General features: G+C 45.6%; 1 protein-coding gene across 1 annotated transcript in view; it reads right to left on the minus strand.

Annotated features, from left to right (window-relative positions):
* CCDC73 (coiled-coil domain containing 73) overlaps nt 1-13,935 on the minus strand; it is a 2,033,683-nt gene that overhangs the window by 252,009 nt on the left and 1,767,739 nt on the right. The window contains exon 14 of the mRNA XM_078682465.1: nt 9,881-10,006. Within this exon, the coding sequence (XP_078538591.1) occupies nt 9,881-10,006 (126 nt within the window). The remainder of the gene's footprint in view (nt 1-9,880; nt 10,007-13,935) is intronic.

A 13,935-nucleotide genomic window follows, 5' to 3' on the forward strand; every position in this document is an offset into this window, starting at 1 on the left:
CCAGCAGTCATGAGTCGTGATCGGTATATGTTTCTTCTTCGGATGATGCATTTCGTTGATAATGGTTGTCACACGATCACCCTGATTGTGACCGTCTTTTTAAGATTCGGCCTGTCCTTGATCACTTTGTTGATCGTTTTTCTGAGATCTTTGCTCCTGGTAAAGAAATTGCAGTGGATGAGTCTTTGCTATTGTTCAAGGGCCGCTTGGGTTTTAGGCAATACATTCCTAGTAAGAGGGCACGCTATGGAATCAAACTGTATATGCTGTGTGACAGTGTGGAGCAGCCTTAAGGCCCGGCGGCGCAGGGTACGCCTAAAATCCCCGGGATTCACCTGCCTTGTCAGAAACAGAGACACGGACTCTTCGTCTGGCGTAGAAGATGGTATTTATTAGCTGCAGCTAGTACAGTGGTCTTAGAAGTCGTCGGTAAAACGAGGTTCAAAAGAGACTGCCACTTAACTCCGTGGCGCACAGGTTTATATATGGAACAATACAATGCAAAATGCAATCATACAAGAGCATGAGACATAGACAAATGTTATAAACAATGCTTTAAGCCCAAAGTAACTCAAGTTCCCGGTTGTGTCTGTCACTTGACCCCTTAAGCAAATAACAAACCAATCCACACACAATTCAATTTACGCGTAGAGAAAACACAGCTGTATGTGTTAGAAGGACAGCCGTGAAACAGGAGAATGCATGAGACGTTTAGCGAAGGACAGCAGATAAGATAACTTAAAGGAAAGAATGGTGCGAACCAACAAATAGTCCGGATGGGGATTAATCAGCTCAGACAGGAATTAGTGTACTCGGCCAGACCCTGACACTCGTTAGTAAATATAAGCAAAGAAGCAACCTGACACGTGAATGCAAAAACGACAAAAACATCGCGTTCGCCGCGCTGCCTGAGTGAGGGCAACATAAAATGGCGGCGACTACAAAATGGAGGCTGAGCACGAACGAATTCGTAATTTACAGAACCTCAAGTGGGACTGGATATGTCTACAATTTCAGGGTGTACACTGGTAAGGAGTCCAGCATTAACCCTCCTGGTTGTCCTTCCACTTTTGGAGTGACTGAGAAAACTGTGTGGGAACTAGGTAGAGGATTATTTAACAAAGGCCACCATTTATATGTAGATAACTTCTACACTGGTGTTCGGTTGTTCAAGGAATTGGTCAAAGTGGGCACTGTTGCTTGTGGCACAATGTGCTGTAACCGTAAAGGTTTCCCAAAGAAACTTGTTTGCAAAAGGCTTGTGTGAGGACAGTCTAGTGCATTGCGATGTGGGAAGCTTCTAGCTGTGAAGTTTTCAGACAGGAGAGATGTGTACATGCTGACTACTATCCATGATCAAAGCACTGTACCTGTGGCTGTTTGGGGTCAGGGTGCTGAAGTGTGCAAACCTGTGTGCATTTTAGATTACAATAAGTACATGGGTGGTGTTGACAGCGTAGATCAGAGGTTAGAACCTTATGCTCCTCTTCGAAAGGCTTACATTTGGTACAAGAAGTTGGCTATCCATCTTTTCCACTTGGCATCCTTTAATGCCTTTGTTGTGTTCCAGAAGTCTTGTCCTGAGTCGAAGATGCCTTTTGTTAAGTTTCAGGAGTCTATAATAGGCAGCCTTGTACTAGTGGAACAGGCAAGTGTTCCTAGATTTGGAGTGGTGGAGGATGTGGCTAGATTGAAAGATCGCCACTTTCCTGAATACATTCCTCCCACATCCGCAAGAGACTTTCCGACTAGAAGATGTAGAGTTTGTTGGCGAAGAGGCGTGCGGAAGGAGTCTCGTATGTACTGCCCTGACTGTCCTTCTAAGCCTGGATTGTGTGTGTCAGCTTGTTTTAAATCGTACCACACGCAAAAGAAGTTTTGGGACTTTTAATGGGCTGTAAAGTGAATTACCTGGTCTATATTCTGTAAATAAATGTAGTTTGTTTCAAGGATTGGCATTAGTGCAATGTGCTTAGTTTTAGAATTTGTGTTTGCAGATTTGTAGGTATTTCCAATTGGTTAGTGTTATTTTGAAAAAAAGAATTCTAAATGTGATTGTGGTGTGTGCAGGCTGGTGCTTGGATGGCGGTGTGCGTGGACTGGCGCTTTGCTGGTGGTGTGCGTGGACTGGTGTCTGACTGGCAGAGTGCATGGATTGGTGTTTTGCGGGTGGTGTGTGTGGATTTTTGTTTGGCTGGCGGAGTGCATGGTTAGGTGCTTGGCTGGCGGTGTGAGTGGATGGTGCTTGGCTGGTGGAGTGCAAGGATTGGTGCTTGGCTGGTGGTGTGCGTGCACTGGTGGTTGGCTGGCGGGCTGCGTGGACTGGCGCTTGGCTGGTTGTGTGCGTAGACTGGTGCTTGGCTGGTGGTGTGCGTGGACTGGCACTTGACTGGTGGTGTGTGTAGACTGGTGCTTGGCTGGCAGAGTGCAAGGATCGGTGTGTGGTTGGCAGTGTGTGTGGATTGGTGCTTGCCTTGCGGTGTGTATGGACTGGTGCTTGGCTGGTGGTGTGCGTGGACTGGCACTTGACTGGTGGTGTGTGTAGACTGGTGCTTGGCTGGCAGAGTGCAAGGATTGGTGTGTGGTTGGCGGTGTGTGTGGATTGGTGCTTGGCTGGCGGTGTGTGTGGACTGGTGCTTGGATGGTGGTGTGGGTGGACTGGCGCTCGGCTGGCGGTGTGTGAGTATTTGCTTTCTGTTGGTCACTACACACACTGCTAGCTGAGTGCCACTCCACGCAGTCCATCATTTTGTGTAGTTGCTGTGTCAGGAATGTGGGCGTGTGAAAGTGATGGGCTCTTGAATGGCGCTGTCTGCTGGTGCGAGTTTTTTAATGTGATGGGCCTGCGGCTGGCGGTGTGAATGTTTTGTAAGTGTCACATGTATGAAAGGTGTATGAATGGCCTGTAAAGCGGTTGGTGCCTTGTCGTGGCTTTACAGCTCACGAGCTGTGAGTCAATTGTTCAGTTTCTTGTCCTTTCCATTATTAACAGTGTATTTCATTTTTTGTGAAATCACTTGCTAATACAATGGTATATACTGAACCATTACTCACCCTCATGCCAAATCCAACCAGTATGTGTGTGTGTTTGAATACTTGTTGTCAGTGGGTTTTTTTGGTTTTTTTTTTTAAGCAGGACGCAACTTCTCACTTTTTTTGTAAATGTTGTGATGTGTTGCTTTTGTGCCTGGTGGTGTGAATTGTCTTCTGTGTATCAGGTATGAAAGGTGTGTGAATGGCCTGTAAAGCGGTTGGTGCCTTGAAGTGGCTTTACAGCTCACGAGCTGCGAGTCATTGGTTCAGTGTATTTTGTCCATGTAATTGACAGTGCATTTCATTTTTGTGAAATCTCTTGTTAATAAAATTATATATACTGAATCATCACTCGCCCTCGTGCCAAATCCAACCAGTATGTGTGTATGTTTGAGGGATAGATGGCTGTGTAGAGATCTTGTTTTTCTTAGTCTCTGTGCCAAGGTGTACATTCCGCTTACGAATAACCTGCCAATTGTAGATATTATTGAAAATCCATGGGACAACATGGTGATGTCTCTCTGGTGAAATCTAACAATTAATTGTATCCACAATATCCTGCAAAACTCACAATGTCCGTCATATTTTCCTTGCAATATTGCGCCCAAATTGTCACGCTGCACAAGTAAACAACTAATTTTGTCAAAACGAATTGGTTTAGCTAGGGGGGTTACATGGGTTTTTCACTCCTTCCTCGGTTGCCTTCTAGGGAAACCTAGCATACCCACACAGGAAAGTAGACATCTGGGGGCATTCAAGGGGGTATGGCTTGCATGGATCCTCCAACGTTCCTTTTCTGAGAATCCCTAGCAGACTTTAAATGTAGCTGAAATAATTAATTTTTTTCAAACATTTTTGTGTTTAAAAGTGTTGCATCACTGGGCTCACACAAATTTTCACCCACCCCTTTGCCAAAAAAGGTCCAGTTTTCACAGCGAAATTGCAGTGCGAACACATTGCGTTTTGCGCTGTTTCCTGTCGCAGGCACTAGGCAGACCCAGGCAAGTGAGGTACCATTTTTTTTGGGAGACCTGGGGGAATAGGGGGTGGGTGGAAATTTGTTGATGCACGCAGATTCCAGAACTTTCCACCACACAAATGTGAGGAGAATGCGGTTTGTTTGATAATTTTTTAGCTTTGCAAGGGATTCTGGGTAACAGAACCTGGTGGGAGGCAGTTGAGTCACCCCATCCTGAATTCCCCTGGGTGTCCAGTTTTCAGAAATGTATAGGTTTGCTAGGTTTTCCTAGGTGCCGGCAGAGCTAGGGTTCAAAAACAAAAGGTAGACACTTTGCCAAAAAAGAGCCCGTTTTCAAAGCGAAATTGCAGTGCGAACATGTTGCTTTTTGCTCTGTTTCCTGTCGCAGGCACTAGGCAGACCCAGGCAAGTGAGGTACCATTTTTCTCGGGAAAACTTAGGGAACGCGGGGTGGGTGGAAATTTGTTGATCCACGCAGATTCTAGAACTTTCCACCACAGAAATGTGAGAAAATGTGTTTTTTTGACAATTATTTAGCTTTGCAAGGGATTCTGGGTAACAGAACCTGGTGGGAGGCAGTTGAGTCACCCCATCCTGAATTCCCCTGGGTGTCTAGTTTTCAGAAATGTATAGGTTTGCTGAGTTTCCCTGGGTGCCGGCAGAGCTAGGGTTCAAAAACAAAAGATAGACACTTTGCCAAAAAAGTGCCCGTTTTCACGGCGAAATTGCAGTGCGAACATGTTGCGTTTTGCGCTGTTTCCTGTCGCAGGCACTAGGCAGACTCAGGCAAGTGAGGTACCATTTTTTTCAGGAGACCTTGGGGAACACGGGTGGGTGGAAATTTGTTGATCCACCCAGATTCCAGAATTTTCCACCACAGAAATGTGAGGAAAATGCGTTTGTTTTGACAATTATTTAGCTTTGCAAGGGATTCTGGGTAAAAGAACCTGGTGGGAGGCAGTTGAGTCACCCCATCCTGAATTCCCCTGGGTCTCTAGTTTTCAGAAAGGTTTGCTAGGTTTCCCTATGTGCCGGCAGATCTAGGGTTCAAAAACAAAAGGTAGAAACTTTGCCAAAAAAGGGCCAGTTTTCACAGCGAAATTGCAGTGCGAACACGTTGCGTTTTGCGCTGTTTCCTGTCGCAGGCACTAGGCAGACCCAGGCAAGTGAGGTACCATTTTTTTTGGGAGACCTGGGGGAACACGGGGTGGGTGGAAATGTGTTGATCCACGCAGATTCCAGAACTTTCCACCACAGAAATGTGAGGAAAATGTGTTTTTTTTGTCAAGTTTTTTAGCTTTGCAAGGGATTCTGGGTAACAGAACCTGGTGGGAGGCAGTTGAGTCACCCCATCCTAAACTCCCCTGGGTGTCTACTTTTCAAAAATGTATAAGTTTGTCACTGGGAGCACACCGGGTGGTACAGTGTGGGGTTTGCTGATAGGCCCTTAGGAAGCGATGCAGGCAACTCTCCTGGTTCTCCGTCTGGTCTACTCCAATCCTCAATGCTTTAATTAGGGTCCTCATAAGTCTCTCTACATCGCCGTTGGCCTGAGGCATTGGGGTGTCACTCTGCGATGTTTAAAAATGTGTTGATTCAGATATTCATTTAAGTCTTATCCCTGAAAAGGCAGTCCATTATCCGTGAGTATCAAATATCTTGTCTAGCACCAGGTTAATGCAGTCAAATGCTGTGGATGTTACCACCTCCACCACCAGAAATTTGGAATGACTGTCCACCATTACGACAGTGTGCCTTCCATCACGGAAACTTCCAAAGTCCAGGCTCACTTAAGTCCACAGCTTCTGGCTGGGCCCCTCAGTGATGATAGGAGCCACTGGTTGATCGGCTCCTGTGATTAAAGAAGCGTGGCATCCTGCACCTTTTCATCCACCATGTGGTCTACCCCCGGAAACCATACTTTGGACCGAAGATGATCCTTTGTTTTTTTGACTCCTTGATGGCCCTGGTGGGCCAGGTCCACTATCCTTTTCCAGAGTTTCGCTGGCATCACCAACCGGGTGCACCTGAGGATTACTCCATTTCCTGCTTCACTTAGCTCTTCTCGACACCTCCACACGCTCTCACAGCTCTCTCTTTCTTCATCTGTCAACCTTCCAGACCCCTGCAGAAACCACTTCCAATGATGGTTATGTAGGGTCCACCTGACGTTTTGTAGATGCCCATCATTTTTGGTGGCCTCTTGGATTTCCTCCAGGGACAACGCCTGCGGACACGCCGCATCCACAATTTATTGCACAAATGATTCTGTTCCTTCGTCCACTTCTCCCTTGTTCCCGGAGAAAAGTGCCAATGGATGACTTGACAAGTGATCCGCAGGATTATTAGCTCCTGGGTGATATACCACCTCGAACCAGTAATGTTGTATTTGAACAGCCCAGCGTTTTATTCGGGGTGGGCCATTGCGGGCAGGTCCTGTGAACAGTGGTACCAATGGTTTATGATCAGTGACCACCGGAAATGTGTGTCGACACAGGTAAATATCAAAGTGTTGGCACCCCCAGCGGATTGCCAAAGCCTCTCTCTCGATTTGAGCATATCTAGTCTCCACAGCCGTGAGTGCTTTACTGGCATAGGCGATGGACACCCACTCATCTTGTGTGTTCTTTTGGAGCAACACTGCCCCCAAACCCACTGGGCTGGCATCCACTACTAGCTCTGTTGCTGTCCCTGGTTAGAAGTATGCCACGGTGGTCCCTTGAAGCAGTGCACTTTTAATGTTGTTGAACGCTCAGGCTTCTTCATCGGGCCATTGCCACAGCACATCTTTCTTCGTCAACCTCCTGAGTGGTTCCGACAGTGTTGCAAGTTGCGGAATAAGTCTACCATAATAATTGGCCATCCCCAAGAAACTTCGAACCTCTGACTGTGACTGGGGAATAGATGCTGCCCGGATAGCTTCCACCTTCGCTGGATCTACCTGTAGACCTTTCGTGGAGAATCTGTATCCAAAGAACTCAACCTCGTTGGCATAGAAGTCACATTTAGCTCTGTGTAGTGTCAGGACTTGCTCCACCAGTCTCCTTAGGGTAACTCTTAGGCGAATATGGTGTTCTTCTAGCGACTTGGAGAAGATGACAATGTTTTCGCTGACATTTATCACGCCCACCAGTCCTAACACACCACTAGGCAAGTGGGAGAAGGCTTACATCTAAAGGAAAGGTATGCGCTAATATGAACAGTGCATTCATTAGTGTAGCAAAACTCAGCTCCGAAGAAAGATAATCTAGAGAAGGCTGCTTCTAGGACATGGCAAAGAATTAATTTTGATCATGATACAAAATGGCGTCCATACACAAAATGGGGCTGCGAATGCTAACTTATGTAAAACAATGCTAAAACATGTTCTTCTACTCCAACAGGTGGGGGTGTAGAACCTTCCCCTTCATTTGTGAGAGGAGGTCGAGCCGGACCTGAGAGTGCAGGGACAGACGAATCAGGTCTCTGTACCAAACAGTGACAGTCTGTGGCAATTAAGATTACTTGGGCCCATTGAGGCAAATCTTCCTCGACACCTGAATAATTAAGGGTATGAGAGGTAACACATAAAGTAGTTACCCAAATGTAGTTAATCAAAATGTATCCCCCAATGCTCTCTGCATTGGACACTGGAGGGTGCAGAATGTCAGGCAGTGAGTGTTCTCTTTAGTGGCAAACAGGTTTATTTGAGGAGCCCCCAAAAGTTGGAAGATGGCTTGTACTACATCCTGATGGAGACGCCACTCGTGATCTGCTAGATGACACCGACTAAGACTGTCTGCTTGTACCTTTAGCATTGAGGAAAAGTGATGTGATGCTATGCAAATCTGATGGTCCTGAGCCCAGGACCGGAGTCGTAGAGCTTCTCTGCAGAGAAAAAACAACCCAACTCTCTCTTGCTTGTTGAAATACCACATTGAGGTGGTCTTGTCCAGTAAAATCTGAACTGATTGACCACAAAGGGAAGGGAGAAAGGCCTTGAGAGCTAGACTTATCACCAGCAATTCCAACAGATTGATATGCAAGATCTGTTCTTAAGATGACCAGATGCCTCTGATCTCCAGTTCCTCCAGATGGGCTCCCCACCCTAGGGTGGCACAATCTGGGATGACTGTTGCCACTGGAAGAGAAAGGTGGAACTGTTTTCCTGAGAAAGGTTGCTGTCTACCATACACCACTGAAGATCCAATGCAGTGTCCTTGGAAATCCTGATTGAGATTCAATAGAAAATTGAATCAGGTCTAATACCAAACAAAAGAGAAAAGAAAGTTGCACCTTGCAGGTGAGATCTGAGGAATTCCCTCTCCCAAAGATACCCTCTGTTTTTTGGTGCCTGATTTTACAATTACCTCTGTTTTTTCCGTAAATGTTAATGATGTCAATTTTGTAATCAAATCTGATATCATTGGAAATTTTGGGCCATATTATCAAGAACGGCGTTAAAATTATCGCCGCTTTAGCTGCAGGAAACTGCTGGTAAAGCGGCGATAATGGGCTTTATAATATGACCTTGTGAATTCTCATAGAAGCCCAGGTTCACATCAGAACCTGGGCTTCTATGAGAATTCGCGAGGGCATATTATCAAGCCAATTATCGCCGCTTTAGCAGCAGTTTCCTGCATCTAAAGCGGCGATAATTTTAACACCATTCTTGATAATATTCCCCTTTGTTATTCCTGAAGAGGAAGCTGAGGTTGATAACAGGGCAAAATGTTTTACATCCAACTTCAATTTAGTCTTCATTACGAACATCAATGGTTTTGGAGGGGAAGCCAATATCGGGCCCAAAATCATCAGCATTGAAACTGTCATACGAAGCCAAATTCCTGACTTTTCATGGTTCCCCTGATAGGTCTACCTGAGGAAGGTTTGATGAAAACAGGGAATGTGGCCTTCTGAAAGGGAGGAGTCTGCTTCCAAGGGACCCTAGGGGTGGAGGGACGTATCTGGGGGAAATTCTGAAGGAACATTCATCAGCTCATAAATTGGAGTGGATTAGCCTATGGATTTCCTGTGTGTTTTTTTGCGTTCAATAGTTTTCTTTCTTATGTTTTGTGATGATTTCTCTGAGAATAATTCAGGGATCTGGTCCAAGACCCGTCCTCTCTGAAGGTTTTTTTTTACTTTTCTTGCGAAGAGACCATCAGAAATTTTGCTTCTTAATAGCCCTGGGGTGCATGTGAAACCATACATCACAGGGCAATGCATCATATTTTCGGCCAAAGAGTCAGACGCTTTGAGTGTGCTGGTCGGTAACATACATTTGTTTGGGACAATCTCAACAGGGTCTGAATCCTGAAGACTTTGAAGATTAAATACAATTATAAAGGTTGTGTAAAAAATGCAAAAAAAGAACCCTGAAACCTGTTTGCTGGCTCTGGAAAAAGAGTTATGTAAAACAAAAACTGAGATCGCCAGTGCTGTTGTTGCCTTATTTGCACTATTAAAACTACTTCCATGGTCGCCACAACCCTATATCTGACGTCATGCAGCGTCATTCTGCACCACCTGGCAGAGGTGAGTGGCTATTGCTTGCAGAAAATAATCTGCGATTCTGTCTGGCGAATGTAATGAAACTTTCATCAGAAACTGTTGCAATTTTGTAAAACTGATTGAAGAAACCGGATGTACGAAGTTAAGAAAAAATTGAATATGCACTGAAATAGCAGACTGTACATTGTTTTCTAATGTCCCTTTTTAAAATAACATAGTAACAATGACCTTTCTTAATGAAATTGTAATACTTGATAAATTGTCTTATGTATTTTTGCATGTCTGTACTTTTATGATATTTTTATCGAATAAAGTATTACAACAATAACTTTTGTTTTTTATGGCCAACCAGTTTTTTACTTGCAGTCGTATCACCTGATCAACATCTTTAAGCAACGTGGATGATAACTTGCGGTGACTTTCTTGAAGTTGATCGTATGCATCTTTTATTGAAATCAACTCAGTTTTAATACCAGCAACATTTTCTTTCAAGAGTTCTTCCTATAGTGCATAAACAAAAAGTATTTTACTTAATTGATTGTTATTGCCCACTCGCCACATCTCTATACTTAAACAAAAGCACGATTGTAATGACATGATTTGTACTCATTCTTTAGAATATTGTTTCAGTTCTTTAAACGTATGTGTAAGAAAATATAGGATTGCTACTGATAAGTGGGTATTCTTCTTTGACCTAATTGACTGTGGTGTATACTCTAGTGATGTCCCAGAATTCTGTTGTATCCATGGGAGTGTCACCAGAAGGTGGCATGCCTAAGGGATGCATAGGCAGAATGGGAAATGTAGATGGGGATTCAATCTACTGTTAGGAAACCATCACCTTCTGTTATTAGTATTAATTCGGTCTATATTTAAACCATGTACAAGACACCTTCCATTCTGTGCCAAGATAAAAGACTCAAAGGTTTGTCATTGGAAGCATATTGGGGACAGCTGCCATACAGCTGAGGCAGCATAGAACTGCCTCCATCAACCCAGCTGCCAATGACCTAACATATTGAAAGTTCCATACCAAGTTTATTTGTTTTACCCCAGGGCAGCTCCGGTCCATGATGAGAGCTGCTTCAGTGACAGCATGACCGACCTGTCGGACTGTTTTTTTTAAGTCTAGCTACAGACAGCTTTGGCTGTTTGGATGATTCCTGTACAAAAGTATAATAAGAAGATGTATGGAAAGAGTGGGATTTGGGTCAGCCTCAGTTAACCACTGGCTTGCAGGTATTTTTAATGTGTTGTGATTGTTTGAATAGACAACGGGTACTCGCAAACCTTTTCCCATGGGCCAATAAATTTGGTCTGTGATGTGACCGAGGGCCACATGGATACCAGCGGGGTGGCAGTTGGGCAAGGGGAGTTGGCAGAAAAGAAGGTGCAGGGGAAGCAAATCACATACTTGAAGAAAATTACATATTTATATGTATTTGTGCCCCCACGCGCTACCCTCTCACCATCTGCCATGTTGAATAAAAACCCCTGCATTACTTTACATTCAGAGGCCTTATTTCTCTGTCACCAAGCCCCTCCATGCCAGACCCTGAAAAGGGCACACGTTACATTTCTCTGCAGCACATTAGATATCTTTGCTGAGCAGTCACGGAGAAGAGGCCCAGCCCGGGGTGTCTTAACAGTATCAAACAAGGGTCGACCTTATAAAGCTGCATTCCGGCCCGAGCAGGAGCTGAGCAGAAGCCCTCGGCTCTCAGAGATAAGTGGGGCCCATGTCAAGGGAAACCTCCAAGACAGTTACACAAGGGGTGTGGACAGGAAGGGCCAAACCAACTGCTAGTATGAAGCAGCAACACTTCTACAGATGAGAGCAATCTGCATGCTGCCCGAGCTAGAGATAAGACCAGACATGCTAGTCACTCTGACACACAGGGCCCTCCCTAACCAACAGAAAGGAAACAGCCCTCGTGGAAGGGTCTGATAAAGTTACGCAAACAGGCAGTGCGAGTTTTAACTGACCTTGCTGCCCCCTCTATGCACCCACCCACCTATGACTCATTACAGTGAACGCCTACATGCTCATATCTTTTTCTTTCCTTCTGCTTGGAGGGCTCCTCCCTATGTATGCAAAGAATGTATAAATATTGTACTCTGTGAATAAAGCTCAAACCACTCCTGTGCCCGCTTGGTGCTGGAGCTCTCCCTTAACACGAGTTAATGCAATAAAGCCCATTGACTCTAACACCACGGACTCTGCTCCTCATTTATATTTGACCCTTTTTTGCATTTATAGAAATTATGATAGTGTAAATAATTTATTTACCACATTTTCTGGCGCCCGAATAGGGACGCATCCCCTTCCCCAAGCGCCGGCGATGTAGGTCCGGCCCCTGCCCCCTTCTACAGCCTAGACGGACTTCAAGTGTACACGCCAGCGGGACTTCCCGCCAACTCCCTCAGGCCCACGGAGGAGGCGGACTGCGACCAGACATCCACACGAGGCGGTGAGGAAGATTGCGGAGCGTCCTGACCCAGAGCCCAACCCGTAAGAGAGCCGAGTCCGAGGTCTTCAGAGGTCCGCCATTCCTGCGCAAGCGTCAAGCGTCCGATGACCAGGTCTTCAAGTTCTGCTTCCCGGTGAGTACCACTGAGAACGCATAAAGACGGGTTCATTTAATGAACACGGTAAAGACGTGTCTCCTTCACGGGACCGGTATGGTTGTACTGTATTTCAGTGCATAGGAATATGTTATATATGTTTTAGGTTTGAAATTGTTTTAATTGGGTTTTAGGCATGCCGCTGTTTTCAAAATTGCGTAAAATAGGCACTAAAAAGGGAATATTAGAAGAGGCAGTTAATGTCCCGCCAAGAGATACTCCCGGCCATTTTATGTATAACAAACATGGCATCAGCGCTATTCTCTATTTAGACCTCTGGGTAGATTACACAAAGGATCTAGAGACGGTGCATAGATGGCCTGCTACCGGTACATGGGATTCAGAATGTATTATGAGAGTAGAGGAACAACTATGGAAAAGGAAGTCGAGGCCCTCGCAGAAAGAGGCCATTGAATTATGGCGCAAAGAGGCTAATAGGAGGGCCCTGAAAGAACCGAAAGAGCCGAGAAAAGCAGGCAAATGTCAGAACAGGCAAAAGAAAAAGAGTTACTAGAAGAGGGTGAACAGGTTCGAGCGGAACAAATGGATAGGGAAAGAAATGCTCTTGTTGCTGGTATCTACCCTGTACTCTCAGAGGAGATTGCGGAGGAAGTTCCCCAAAATGTACCCCTTAAAATTAAACCAACGGCACCAGAGGCGTTCCTTTCCGCCTACCTAGCAGAGCCACCCCCAGCCTACATAGACGCACCATTTCCCCCGCTCCCACCAGAGGCCGTGCCCCAGCCAGTCCAGGACCCACAACAGGCTTCCGGGGGTGCGGAAGGGGGGGGGATAAGGAAATAAAGGATGACGTCGAACTCCCTAGATGTATATATGATTTGCAGCCAGGTATTACTGGTCCAATGCGCGCCATATCAATACGAGTAAGGCAAGCCATCACAGAGCTAGATGGACTGCCTGATATGAATACACATTTAGATGCCTTGTATGAGTTCATCAGAACAGGACGGAACCATGAATGCGTAGCTCAAAGGAAAATAGAAAAGTAAAAGCTAAGAACAACATACTCTGTTTTATTATCAACTGTCTGATCAGGGAACGTGATGAGGGTGATGGGGACGTGGAGGTTAGTTTAATAGAGTGGAGTGACAGCATCAATGATGGTAAACATGACAAAAGTAGCGCAGACAGAAGCAATGACGAATAAGATTAAAAAGAAAATACTAGCAATACGTAACGCCGAGAAGGAAGGCAGGGCTAGTGTGTCAGAGGAAGGGGATAACAACGAGGCGGCAGACAAAATGAACTTTCTGGGCATAGCACGGCACTGTAATGGCGCCAAACACCATCGACATCAGAAAACAAGGGTTAACAAGGAAACAAACATCTCTCCTGAGGATTTGTTCCAAACAACTGAAAAAGCCCTAGACCATTGGATGGACGACGAGCCACCCCTCACGCCACATGAGAGGGAGTTGGCTCGGTCGGCCACCCAGTGGGTGTCCCAACATCATGTATATAATCCCGACATAGTGGCCCAGATGTTCCTGAGCCTCCCACCACTCGAACAATGCCTGGCCAGCATCTATATGGTCCAACACTTGATCACGTTGTATGAGAGCCAATATCACCACCCTGGCAAATTATATAAAATACTGGAAAAGGTAATACTAGATAGATGGAGGAAACAGGGCCCAGAACTGATTAACACCATTTTAGACTTGCGTCTCCAATATGAACAATTCCTGTCCGCCTCAATGACACCCGACCCTCGCCCCAGAGGACAGTACCCTCTGCGAGAGGTCCACCCCATAAGAAAAACAGATGGCACTGTGCAGCGGGTA

The sequence above is a fragment of the Lissotriton helveticus genome, chromosome 3_1, assembly GCF_964261635.1.
Source record: "Lissotriton helveticus chromosome 3_1, aLisHel1.1, whole genome shotgun sequence".
Taxonomy (NCBI): domain Eukaryota; kingdom Metazoa; phylum Chordata; class Amphibia; order Caudata; family Salamandridae; genus Lissotriton; species Lissotriton helveticus.